This window comes from Mus caroli, chromosome 9 (assembly GCF_900094665.2).
Source record: "Mus caroli chromosome 9, CAROLI_EIJ_v1.1, whole genome shotgun sequence".
NCBI classification, from domain to species: Eukaryota; Metazoa; Chordata; class Mammalia; order Rodentia; family Muridae; genus Mus; species Mus caroli.
Window position 1 is genome coordinate 102955317 of NC_034578.1, and position 12970 is coordinate 102968286.

At 53.8% G+C, this 12970-nt stretch overlaps 1 protein-coding gene across 2 annotated transcripts in view; it reads right to left on the bottom strand.

Moving 5' to 3' along the window:
* Gnai2 (G protein subunit alpha i2) overlaps nt 1-6950 on the bottom strand; it is a 21732-nt gene extending 14782 nt beyond the window's left edge. Inside the window, exon 1 of one of the 2 annotated variants that reach the window (XM_021172474.2) lies at nt 6683-6950. In XM_021172474.2, coding sequence (XP_021028133.1) covers nt 6683-6800 — 118 coding nt within the window. In that variant the 5' untranslated portion in view covers nt 6801-6950. The remainder of the gene's footprint in view (nt 1-6682) is intronic. The other variant, XM_029481316.1, reaches the window with a different exon arrangement.
* Between the last annotated feature and the right edge of the window lie 6020 nt (nt 6951-12970).

A 12970-nucleotide genomic window follows, 5' to 3' on the forward strand; every position in this document is an offset into this window, starting at 1 on the left:
CTTTGTAGACCAGGCTGGCCTCGAACTCAGAAATCCGCCTGCCTCTGCCTCCCGAGTGCTGGGATTAAAGGCGTGCGCCACCACGCCCGGCGAGGTGCACACTTTTAATCCCAGCACTCAGGAAACAGAGGCAGGCGGAACTCCAGCCTGGTCTACAGAGTGAGACAGGACAGCCAAGGCTATACACTGAGAAACCCTGTCTCGAAAAAGCAAAATAAGAAAGCAAACATATGAACAAATAAGACTCCTACTACACCAGGCAAGATCCACAAGCCCCACCCCCACTCCCCAGCATGTATGCACCCAGAGCAGGTGCTCCAGCATTGGCCTGTCACCCCAACACCAATCCTGGCAGCATGGCACAGACCAAGGGCCACAGTGGCAGGACAGGGTCAGTGATTGCTTGAGTCCTAGCTGAGCATCTCTGCTTCTCTGCCCTCAGTCTCTCCTGCTTCCCAAGATGAAATAGCAGAGGCATCTGCTGCTATGAGAAGGGACACTGAGGCACAACAACAGCATCCGGATTCTGCAACCCCCAGGCAGGGGAAACCCAAAGTGAGCTAATACAGGGCTGCCGCTCCGCTTCCAGGCATTCATGTCCGCCTGCGGCTGGCCTTCCTGCTTGGAGGGCAATGGCCGCTCGGGAATCTAAGAGCAGCTCTTGGCCTTCCTGCTGGACCTCCCACTGGTGTCCCCTCTCCCAGCCACCACTTCCTGTGGCCAAAGGAGGGGCTTAGACTCCTTCTCAGAAGCACCGCCTCTGACATCCTGGCCCCAGCAGTTAGGACAGCACCTGGACTGGCCCTAACTCAGGGATGGCGTGTGTGTGTGTGTGTGTGTGTGTGTGTGTGTGTGTGTGTGTGTGTGAGGAGGCCTGCAGAAGCTCACAGGTGAGCCTGGGCAGGTGTGACCCTTCCAGGCCTTCTGGCTGGCAGAGACCTGGGTGACTCAGGACCCACCTTCTGCAGCCCGCTGGCCTCTTCCCCTTTTGGGCTCCTCCTCCCCCAGCTGCTTCCTCCTTCTTCTCTGATGTGGACACCATTTCCCTAAGAGGCCTAACTACATGACTGTCCCCACGCCTGCCTAGGCACGGCAGGCACACTCTGAAGCAATTGGGTCAGGAGCAGCATCCTCCAAAGCCCAAAGACACCTCAAACTGGCCCTGTATGAAAATCCTGAGTGCCAACCCTGCAGGTAGCCCAGCGTCACTGCTCAGCCCCGGGAGATTATGTTCTCAAACCACCAAGCTTCAGGCCCCATAAGCATCAACAAGGTGAGGGTGGGGTTGGGTTTAGTAGAGAGCTCTAGGCAAAAGACAGGGTGTGGCCAGACAGTGGAGGCCCCACCCTGCACCTGTAGCTGAGGCAGGGGCTTCCTGAGAGCATCTGATCAGATACAGGGACACACATACTAAAGGGTCCAATTCTTTGCTCACACCAAGGGCACCCTGAAGAACAATCTTAGAAATGATCTAAGCTGTGTGGCCTGGCAACAACCTACTGACCCCTACTCTCTTACCAAACTCCCAGGTCGAACCCAGGGGGCTGAGAAGGCTGCCAGGCCTGTACCCCATCCCTCAGGCCCACTCCTCCTCCTCCTGTCTCAGCAAGCGGGTGGGTGGAGGCAGCAGCACTCCAGGGCACACCTGGCAGCCTCTGCTGGTGGCAGTGATGGGTGGCCCTGGTCCCTCGGTAGCTAAAAGCATTGTGGGTAAATAAAGTTGTTTCCTGTCAAGAGAACCAGGAACTTTCAGAGATGGTCTGAGAGACAGCCGTGAGGACAGAAGCCTGAGGGCGGGGCCTACGGCAGGTTCAGTGGTCCAAGTGCCCCATCCATCCATCTACTAAAGAGGCCTGGAGCCCTCACTGCAACAGATCACGGCAACCACAGTCCGGGCTGTCACTTGGTGAACAAATAAACAAATGTTCACCTTCCTTCTCAGATTCCAGGGCCAGCCCTGCCAGCTCCTCTCACAGACTCAAAAGGAGCCCTGACTGGGCTCCGGCTGACTTGACAACAGTAAGTGGCTTGATGCTGCCCGAGGGCTTGTGAGGAAGCCTGTGTCCCTCAGCTGGCCCTCCAGTCACAGCCACAGCTCAGTCCCAGTACAGACTCCCTGTTAGACTCTGTTCAAAGCCCCAACCTCCACCCCCCACACCCCCACCAGGGATGCCCCTGGCTGAGCTGTCCTGATTCACCAGCTCAGAAACACCTCTTAAAACACCTAGTCTCTACTGGTTCCTATGCCTGCCCAGGACAGTGTATAGCTTTTTCTATTTTCTCTAGCTGTTCTGGAGTGATGAGCAGGGCTGAGAGGCAGACAGAGGAGGTTAGAAATGGCTCAGACCCCCCCACTCCCTCCCTAGCGTGGGAGCTCATCCAGGCCCGCCTGGGCAGACAAAGCCTTGCCCAGCCTGGGGGAGGGGTGGGAAGAGACTTTGAGGCCCAAGCCAACCAGCCCCCCATTCAAGTGCTAATGAGCTCCAGCAGGGGAGAAGTGGGTTAGGGAAGGGAGGCTGCCTCTGGACCAGCCCACCTGGCTCGCAGAGCTGGGCCACACCCCCAAGGCTCACTCCCCAGAGATTAGGCCTTAAGTCCCTGGAACGGTCAGTTACTCTGTTCTTTACAAAACTTGGCCTCCAACTTGCTGTGAGCTTCCTGAGGACAGGGAAGGGAGCCCCCAGGTGGGTCCCCATACTGTGTATGTACCCAGGCAGCTCTGTCAGAGACAGGACAGGGTCCCTCACCTGGTTTTTTTGTTTGTTTATTCACCTCCAGGCTCGGGTGCACTATGCCCACGGCCCCCTGAGTTATACAGAACAGGCAGCTCTCTTGGCAGGGCTTCACCTGATGCAGATTTCTAAATGAGGCAGAAGATGGGACTAGGATGGGACCAGGATTCTAACTTAACAGACAGATATGAGTGGCCATGTGGGTGCTGGGAATTGAACCCCGGTCCTCTGGAAGAACAGTCAGTGCTCTCAAGCGCTGGGCCATCTCTCCAACCCCAGGATTCTAACTTATATCTACATTACCCCTGGGGTGGTCCAATCATGGCGAGCCTCCAGCCTCATACTAAGAAACATCTACCAGTGTCTTGGGAATCTAGGCTACATCTCCCATCTCAGCGCCCTTAGTAAACTGGGTCTCTGCTCTCAGTGCCTAGCGTGCCAGTTTCCCAGGCTAGCCCTCCCGTGTGTCTCAGTTGGCAGCCTAGGACTACCCTTTCGTTCTCTCATTCCTGTTATATTCTCTCCCATCCCCTAAGGACGTGGCCTGCTCCAAGATGTGATCAGGAGCGTCACGTTCTCCACACATACTTAGTATGCACCAATGCCAAAATGCCTTTTGCTAGTCAGACAGGACGCAGGCTACAAAACTCCCTTCCTTTTGTCAATCTACGAAGGCCTGCCTTTGACTAACAAGCCCAGGGCTCCTGCAGCAAGGTTGAGCTCCAGAGTTCTCAGCTGTCCCCAAATAGAGGAGAACTGAGTCTGTAGAGGCACTCTTTCACATATAGTCCTACTGTGTGCTGAGCCCTGCACAGGCTGCAGTCTGGGCAGCAGGGGACAGAGTGAGGATGGCCAAGAAGAACCAAAAGGCTTTTCTTTCAGCATCGTCTCGATCTTGGTCACTGGTCTTCCAAAGAGCACGTGTCACCTGCTCACACAGTGTGCCAAACTCTGACCCGGTGAACTCTACCTACTCACCCCCCAACCCAAGTTCACCACATACACCCTTCACTCAGCGCACAAATGAAAAGGACCCCGCTCTGCCTTGTTGTCTCAGGGGCCAAACCACACTCTAGTGGAAAAGCGGGAACCCAGGGGGCAGAGCGGCCACATTAGCCTTGGCGGGACCTCAGGACGGATTCTGGAAGGAGATCCATGGATGGAATGTTAAGGAACAATTATGTAGGGGAGATAGAAAGTCCTGCGGCCAGACAGACGCAGCTGTACTCTGAGACTTTGTGGAGTCCATGGTGGACACTGTATCTCGTGATATGTCCAGCTCAGGTTGTCACCAGAGCCCCCCAAATCTATCTGGGACTAGCTAGTTAGTCTGGTTAAAGTGTGTGTGTGGGGGGGGGTGTCTAGGGGGTGGCCCTGCAGGGAGACTGGTATCAGCTTCTCTACTTGCCTGACCAAGCTGCCAGGGGAAACTATCTTGCTAGAGTGTACCACATCTGCCTCTGCCCTGGTGACAGTGACTGTGCCCGCCTTCTGGCAGGGATACAGGGTATGGAGGGAGACACTGTGCGGCGGGTGGGGCAGCAGGCGTGGTTCTGGCTGGGAGGGAAGATTGGCACTTTCCCAGCTTAAGTCCCCGTTGCCTGGACAGAGTCTCCAGCTATGTAGAACTGGTGCCCAGAATCCCTAACCTGCTACAGCTGGGGTCCCGTGGTCACCTCATTCCTTGATGGGAGTTGATTAGCTCAAGTCAAGACCCCTTCCCAGGTAAGCAGTGACAGACTGGTCATGCAGACTGGGTTGTCCATTTCAGACAGAGCTCTGAGCCCTTGGCCACACACCCTTTGCAGGGTCTTAGTATCACGGTGGGTACTCCGCTGACACAAGCCAGGAATTCCATTTTAGAGGAAGGAAAGGCCAGAGGGAAAGGATCCTGGGATGGACTGTTGTGTGAGAAAGTGCTAAGCCAGACCCTATACCACTGGGTACTGCCAGCCTAGGGTAGGAAGGGATACCAGGTATCGCCTAGCATGGCCCAAAAGCTGAGCTGAGCTCTAAGGGACAAGCCTGTCAGCATAGAGGAAACCGTGTGTTACAGAACAGGCCAGGCGTCCTGTGCAGCCCCCTTCCCCCGGCTCTCTGGTCCAGATCCACATCTCCTTGGCCACCACAACAACTGCCAATAAACCTGGGAGGGGTTCGTAAGGGGCTCCGGGCTGGGCACTGGGAGGTAGCGGTCCCGGAAGTGCCCTCCCTAGGCCCAGCAGCAACGGACATTCCGCCGCCGCCGCGTCGACACCCACTCACTGCTCGCCGCACTCGCAGCAGAGACAGGAAGAGGCAAGCGCCCAACGCAAAGCAGCCCAGGAGGCTGGGCCGCCGCCCCTTCCCGCCCCTTCTCTTCCTCCCCGCGGCAGCAGTGGAGCGGATGCCATTTTGAAACCTCCGGGGCTGTGCCCCCAGGCCGGGTCCGCCGGGACAGTCAACAGATGGATCCATAAAGACGTACATGTTTCTGGGCCACAGGCCTGGCCAAAAAATAAAAAAATAAAAAAAGCCAGGCTTTTCACAGCATGCAGGCCCCAAAGGCGGCCCTGGGGCTGAGGGGCCACACCCCCCCACATACTATCCAGCCGATTACGCTGCTGCGCGGCTTCTGCTGCTGCTAGGGCCTTGCTCCCCACAATCCAGAGGACCCGGTCTTCTCAAGTCAGGTTTCCACAGGGAGCCACTCTGACGACCGGTGTGGGTCAGGACACAAGCATCAGGCCCACTGCCTCTGCCAAAGCCTAGCTGGGATGCTTGAGCGCACACGGGGCTACAGGCAGCAGACTCCTTACCAGCCCCTCATTCAGCTTGCCCACCACCCCCACATCACAGTATTCCTTTGGGGAACCAACAGGTCTACTCAGTATCCTAGGCCATATCCCTGGCGTTCCAGCCCCGAGTGTGAGAAGCCCAGCAGCCGTCAGCAGATCTCTCCAGGCAGGCACACAGGGGCAGCAATATGTCGGTTGGTTCACTACTTCCACTTCCCCCCCAATCCCAGCAGCCACCATCTTCCTTGGCCTTGGAAGTGACAACAACCCTAACTCCTCCATGTTCCCTCCTATTGCCCAGACTCCCCTGGCCCTGGCCCAGACAAGCCTTGGATCCCAGGGAATGGAACTTCCCGCAGATGCTAGAGGCCTGGCCCCTGTTCCCCAGTGTGACTCTCAGAGAGTCAGTCCAACCTTTTGGAAAGGGTCTGCCCAGCTCAGCCTAGGCCCACCCCAGCCCCTGGTGCCCCTCCTCCTATCAACAAGGCCCACCTGGGGCAGGAGGGCGCAGAAGCAAGGGAACGACAGAGTGTAAGACTTAAAAGAGGGGCAGATGATTTGGGGGTTGATACCTGCAGAGAGAGGGAGGGAGAGAGACAGAGAGAGACAGAGACAGAGAGAGAGACAGAGAGAAAGAGAGATCTGGTGACCTGGAACAGAGGCCCTGCAGGGAATCCTGCTACAGAGAACTTGAGTAGTCAGTTTCCCTCTTAAAGAGGTTCTTGAGGGGTCAGAGTGCACAGAGGGAGAATACAGATCCCAGAGTAAGGAAAAGAGGGAGTGGGTCGAGGCTTGACCAGGGTCCCAAGGAATGCTCGTGCCAAGAGAAATAGAACAGGTGGGGCTTGAAGGTGGGAGCCGGCAGGGTGCTGAGGGTTTAAGTAAAGCCTGAGAAAGTGCGGAAATACACGGCAGGGGCTGAGTTCTCTTGAGACTGGATAACAAGGGGGGACAAGGTTTGGTGTGTGGGATCTGGGATGAGTTGAGGATCTGAATGGAGTCTGGACTAGGATTATAAATCTAGACCAATCCAGAGTTTCGGATCTTCAAAGGGTGGCTCCTACGGGTTTCAAGCGCAGGTGTAGGGTGCAAAGGCCAGGCTGAGCAGTTTCAGGTCCTTGTCTGGGGATTAGCGTAGAGAGTCAAGGGTCCCAGAACGGGGCGCTGCCTCACCTAACAGAAGCAACTTCACCTCCCGCGCCGCCTTCTCGCCGTCCTCCCGCAGGTTCTTGTCGATCATTTTAGAGCGCTCGGCTGCCGCCTTGTCCTCGGCGCTCACGGTGCAGCCCATCCTGCCGTCCGCCGGCCCGGCCTGGCCCCCACACGGCCCACGGCCCGGCTCGGCCCCGCCCGACCCACTCCGCTCCCACCGCCGGCCCTCTGCGGGAAGCTCTCAGGTCCGCAGTTCCGAGCGACTGCGGGAGGCGCCTTCCCGGCCGCCGCGCACCGACGGCGGGGCGGGCCAGGGGTGGGGCCCGGGCGAACCAAGCCCGCGACTGGGCCGGGGCGGGTCTGGAGGAGGGGCCGAAGGAAATTTAGGGATGGTGATTGGTTGGAGGGCGGAGCCAAGGGAGAAGTTAGGCTCAGTCCAGCCTTAGGCGCAAGCTGAGAGCGGGGCCGCAACGAGGGAAGACACCAAGGGTAGAGCTAACACAGGCTTAGGCCTCTGGGCGGGCTGCAGGAGGAGCTCGTCTCCGATTGGATGCTGAGAGCCTGAGGCTCTGTTTCTGGACTGTAGGACCAGTTGATCTAGTAGCCCAAGGGTCAGGACTACCTGCCCTCGCCACAGGCCAAATAGAAACCAGGACTCTGAGCATTTGTGAATTAGGAGAGTAAGATGGAGGAGGTGTGTCTTCTTCACTTGCTAAAAGTGAGCCTATAAACTTATTTGGAGATCTACTAAACTCTGCGGAGGGGCACATGATCTCTTTCTGAACCTCGATTTTCTTTAAAGCAGCGCCCCCCTCCTCTTCTGTGTAGGTTGCACCACATTAAAAACAAAAAGCGTTCACTGCCGCCTTTACACCTTTGAGTGGACTATCTTCTGTCATCTAAACGTCGTCCTTTTGCCTGATAGGTTGGGAAGCGTTCTCCTGCAAGCAGCAATCCGGGGCTTCCACCAGAAACCAATAAGACTGGACTCTAGCGGGAGAGATAGACAAGAGAGAGTTGCCATTCGACTTAAGGAAACAAACGTTGCCATGACCATATGATCTGTTCCTTCCATCCTCTGTCAGCTTCTAGAGGCTTCTTCAGTTCCATGTCTCTTCTGGGTAGTGGCTGTGATCCTGTGGCTGTGCAAAGGTGGAAGTGGAGATGTTTCCAATCTTTGTGATCTGCTTTTTAAGAGGGGCCTAGGACCCACCAACTTTGATTGGACGATTGAAGTGTGTAAGGTGTTCTGAGTGGCCCCAAACTAAAGCCAGAGAAGGACACTGCCATTAAGAGTTGGTCACAGGGCTGAAGAGATGGCTCAGCGGTTAAGAGTGCCGACTACGGCCGGGCGTGGTGGCGCACGCCTTTAATCCCAGCACTCCGGAGGCAGAGGCAGGCGGATTTCTGAGTTCGAGGCCAGCCAGGTCTACAAAGTGAGTTCCAGGACAGCCAGGGCTACACAGAGAAACCCTGTCTCGAAAAACCAAAAAAAAAAAAAAAAAAAAGAGGGCCGACTGCTCTTCTAGATTTCCCGAGTTCAAATCCCAGCACCCACGTGGTGGCTCACAACCATCCTTAATGAGATCTGACACCTTCTTCTGGTCTGTCTGAAGACAGCTATAGTGTACTTACATATAATAATAAATAAATGTTTTTTTAAAAAAAGTTGGTCACAGCCTCCTGTGAGAACAGCACTACCTGGACAAAGTGCATGTTCCAGCTTCTACCCTCCAACTTGCGGGCTCACTCTGGAGTGTCCGTGTGTCTCAATCATCAGAATGTCTTCCCTGTGGAGGAGTCATTAGCCTGCAATCATCCAGTGGTTCCCTCAGGGAACCTACCTGAAGCCTAAGCGGGCCCTGCCCTAGGCATGCAAGAAATAGGATAAGAACACATACTGCTACCTGTGGACAGTGCTGTTCTCTATCTATCTATCCTCTTGTAGGACTTACCTCCAACGTGACAGATTCACAGAACACACCATGGACATGAGCACACACAGCAGAGCACAGTCTACTACACGCTGAAGACAGACAGATCCCTCTTCCAGCCAGCCCCTTCCCCCTCGGCCCCGCCCTGTGCTTCAGAGCTTTGCTCCTCTGGCCTCCCTAGTCTGCTCCTAGCAACAGCCAACAGCTCTCTCAGTTGCCAGGCAACGAGCAAACCTGTCAGCCCCTTGGAGGCCCCACTCTAGGGAGGTGGGCAGCATCCAGACCCCAGTCAATGGAGGAAGAGCAAGAATTCATTGCCTTCCCCAGGCCTGATCTAGATCCTGTAGCCCTTGCTCCCTTCCACGCAGCCAGCCCTGCCTTCCCAGTCCCATATTCTTCCTAGGGGTCTGGCAACTCCTACTTCCAAGGCTTTGGCTGCTCTTTCTTTTTCATTTCCACGTGAGTCCCCAGGGATATGGCTAGGCGTCTGTCACTCCAGTCACTACCCTCAGTTCCCGTCCATTCAGAACTATTCGCATGGTTATCTCCTCTGATTTCTTCCTGTCTGTCAGCCTCTCCCAGATACCTCAGACTCCCTCAAATCCATGGTGCCCAGAACTGAGTCTATCCTGCCCTACTGGTACCCATTCCTGGGCAGTCACTTCATGGTCCTTCCCACTAGCCAGAGCTAGCCCTTCACACCCACCAAATATGCCTCTGTTAGGATGACCGAGAGAACGGCCGGGCGTGGTGGCGCATGCCTTTAATCCCAGCACTCGGGAGGCAGAGGCAGGCAGATTTCTGAGTTCGAGGCCAGCCTGGTCTACAAAGTGANTCTGACACCCTCTTCTGGTGTGTCTGAAGACAACTACGGTGTAGTTATGTATAATAAATAAATAAATCTTTAAAGCCAGGCGTGGTGGTACATGCCTTTAATCCCAGCACTCGGGAGGCAGAGGCAGGCAGATTTCTGAGTTCGAGGCCAGCCTGGTCTACAAAGTGAGCTCCAGGACAGTCAGAGCTATAAAGAGAAACAAGGATGACCGAGAGAAAGCGTGTCACTTCCATTCTACAAACCTCTGGCTCCCTGAGGATAAAACCTTGCAAAAGACTGCTTTAAGCTTCACTAGAAGTCAGAGGAGTAGTGGTGGATACCTTCAATCTCACTCAGGAGGCACTCAGGAGGCAGAGGCAGATGGGTCTCTGTGTGTTCAAGGCCAGCCTGATCTACAAAAAAAAAAAAAAAAAAAAAAAAGAGTTCCAGGTCAGCCAGGGATACATAGAGAGACTCTGTCTCAAACAAACAAACAAACAAATAAACTTTGCTCGAGGTAGAGCAGTTGTTGCCTGAAAGGACTCTGGGATACTTCTGACTGTGTCTTACTTGAGACAAGTGTCAGATGGTTTCTATATCCTGGCTTCCTTACCTGCAAAGTGGGTCTATTCTCAATGCACAGGACCAAGGAATGTAATTTAAATTGTTAAAATAGTGACTTTTTTTTTTTTTTTAAGACTCAAAGGACAACTTTAAATTCTCTATGACAATCAGGCCGACCTGGGTATGGTGGTGCACGCCTTCAGTCCCAGCACTGAGGAGGCAGAGGCAGGCAGATCTCTGAGTTTTAGGCCAGCCTGATCTACATAGTAGTTCCAGGACAGCCAGGACTGTTACACAGAAAAACCCTGTCTCATCATCATCATCATCATCATAAATTGTTGGGATTTAGACCCTGTAAAAATAGCTGAGGGGCATATTTTACCTATACTTTACCTACCAAGGTAGACCTGGCCTCCAGGTTCTCCCACCATCCCAAAGTCCTTACCTGTTACAGGCCATACCCCACCCTCTGCTCTGAACTTTCCAGCCCATAGGAAGCTCTTTTCTATATAATCCAGACATCTTAGTCTCTTCCCTCACCCCTGCATTTTCTCTCCCTCCTCCCCTCTGTCTCCTTCCCCATGGTCACTTGGAACCAGTGAACCTGAGAATGGGCTTCCAATAAAATGCTTCTATATACTCTAATTCAGCTTGACTTGGCTCATTTCACTGGCAGAGAAATAAAATAATAATAATGATGATGATGATGATGATGATAAATCAGGCTTACTTTAGGCTGACCTTGTGGCAATCCTCCTGCTTCCAGCTACTCTGTGTGTGTGTGTGTGTGTGTGTATGACACTGAGATGGTATTTCAGGATCAAGGCGGGGTCTGTCCATCCCTGGGATTATAGGAATGGGCCACTAAAGCAGCACCCTAACCTGACTTTACTACTTCATCCTCTATCCCATTAACCACCACCATCCCCAACTGTTTTCTTGGTCTCCCGGCTGTGGACTAGGTCTCTCTGGCATTCACTGTCCCTTCTTCCGGGAGTGAGTCTGGTGGTGGATTTCGGCAACCCAGGTTCCTGTTTCCAGGTTGTATCTGGACGGTCAATATGGGGTAAGTTAATAAATTACCCCAAATCTACTCTATGCTATTTGGGATATCCTTATCTTAGAGATGAATGTAGACCACTATAAAAATTTCTGCCCTAGGCTGCCTGTAGTGTCCATACCTGTAATCCCAGCAATGCAGAGGTGGAGGTTGGAGTTTCAGAAGTCTGAGGTCATCCTCAGCTAACACATCTGTGACCGCCTGGGCTATACAGTGAGCACCTTGTTTCAGATCTTCCCATGACAATAAGAAAAGCATGCCATAATAGCACACGCAGAGAGAGAGAGAGAGAGAGAGAGAGAGAGAGAGAGAGAGAGAGAGAAAACTAACGTTACCAGGGAAGACCAGGGAACTTTCTTGGTGGAAGAGATATCCTGAATGCTTATGGGAAAACAGTGAGGGGGAGCATTACGGAACAGAACGAGGCCTGGTGAGCTGCAGAGGTGGCTCCGCAGTTAGGGGCACCCACAGAGTGGCTCACAACCCTCTCCACTGCAATTCCAGGGGATCCTACATCCTCTTCTGACCTCCTCAGACACTGCGCCCTAAGTGGTACCGAAACATACACGCGGGCAAAGCACTCCTACCCATGAACTAAAATAAATAAATCTAAAAAAATTAAAATTTAAAACGTTTAAGGGTGAAGGAAGAAGAGAGGAAGGAACCACACATGTAAAGGAGAAAGGACAGGAAAGTGGGAAATTGAGGGTTAGAGGTGGAGAAACGCCTTATTTATAACTGGACCAACTGGGGACCAGGATGAACCAGCCTCTCTCTCCAGTCACTATGAGGCTAGGAGAGGAATCCAGGAATGCCTCAGAGGAGGTCATGCTGGTGTGTGTGTGTGTGTGTGTGTGTGTGAGAACGAACGTAAGAGTCATGAGCACTAGAGGAAACCTGAATTTTCCCTGGCCCAGTGAGCCCAGCACCACCTACACTTGATCCTAAAAGGAGTGAGCCTAGGTCCAGCAGTGGGAGTGAACAGCCCCCAGATAGAGAGTGCTTAGGGAACTGCTGTCTCACCCCCAGAGCCAGAAGAGCCTTGTGGCTCACCACAGGCCACAGAGCGTGTGTCCAGCTTGTCCTGAGTTCCTGTCAATCCACAGTCCCCACAGGGTGAGGAACAGAGACCCCCTTCAGTGGGCTGTGACACTGAAGCCTACAGACGCCAGGAAGAGGAAGCTGCTAGCACTTCCCCAAAGGCAGTTTCAGAACGGGTGTGTCTGCCGCCCTGGACCCAAGATCCCAAAGACCCCACCTTCATGTGATTAGGTTTCTTCAGGAATCGCCAGACAAAAACCTGTGACCATCAAATCACCACCTTGGAGACAAGGCCTTGGCGACGACTCCTGCTTGAGGAACTCCTGTCCTGTCTGCCCCCAACACACACACACAGCCGCACCCCCCTTCCCCTACCCTGACCAAGCTCCACCTCCTGGTCTATCCCCTGAACTTCCTTCCCCCTTTGTGCTTCTTGGCCTAGCAGTGTTTCTGAGATTGGAGTGAGTTACCTTCCCCTGTCTTCCCGGTCCTGCCAGGGTACTCTTCTCCCAAAAGCAATGACCAAGCCTGAGGGGGACCTAGACCCTAAATTTCCCCTTCTTGATCATCTCTTCACAAATAATTAACTAACTTCAGCTTAGAGAACTGAAGACTCAGAACTCTGCCCAGAAGTTTCTGGATTAGGTTTCTACTCCCTCCTTCCTTTCACCATCTACCCCCAACATACAGGGAAATTTCACCTGCCCATCTGCTCAAGCACTGGGAACCTACTGAGTGTCAACAATGGGGCTGAGAACCCTAGGGCAGGAAAGGCAGGGGGACCCCCCACCTTCAGGAGCATGTACTGAACAATACACCGGGTAGACATGTGCGGGGATGCCAGCTTGAGGAAGGAACTGTGTATCACGGAAAGGGATCCATTCTGTGACATGCAG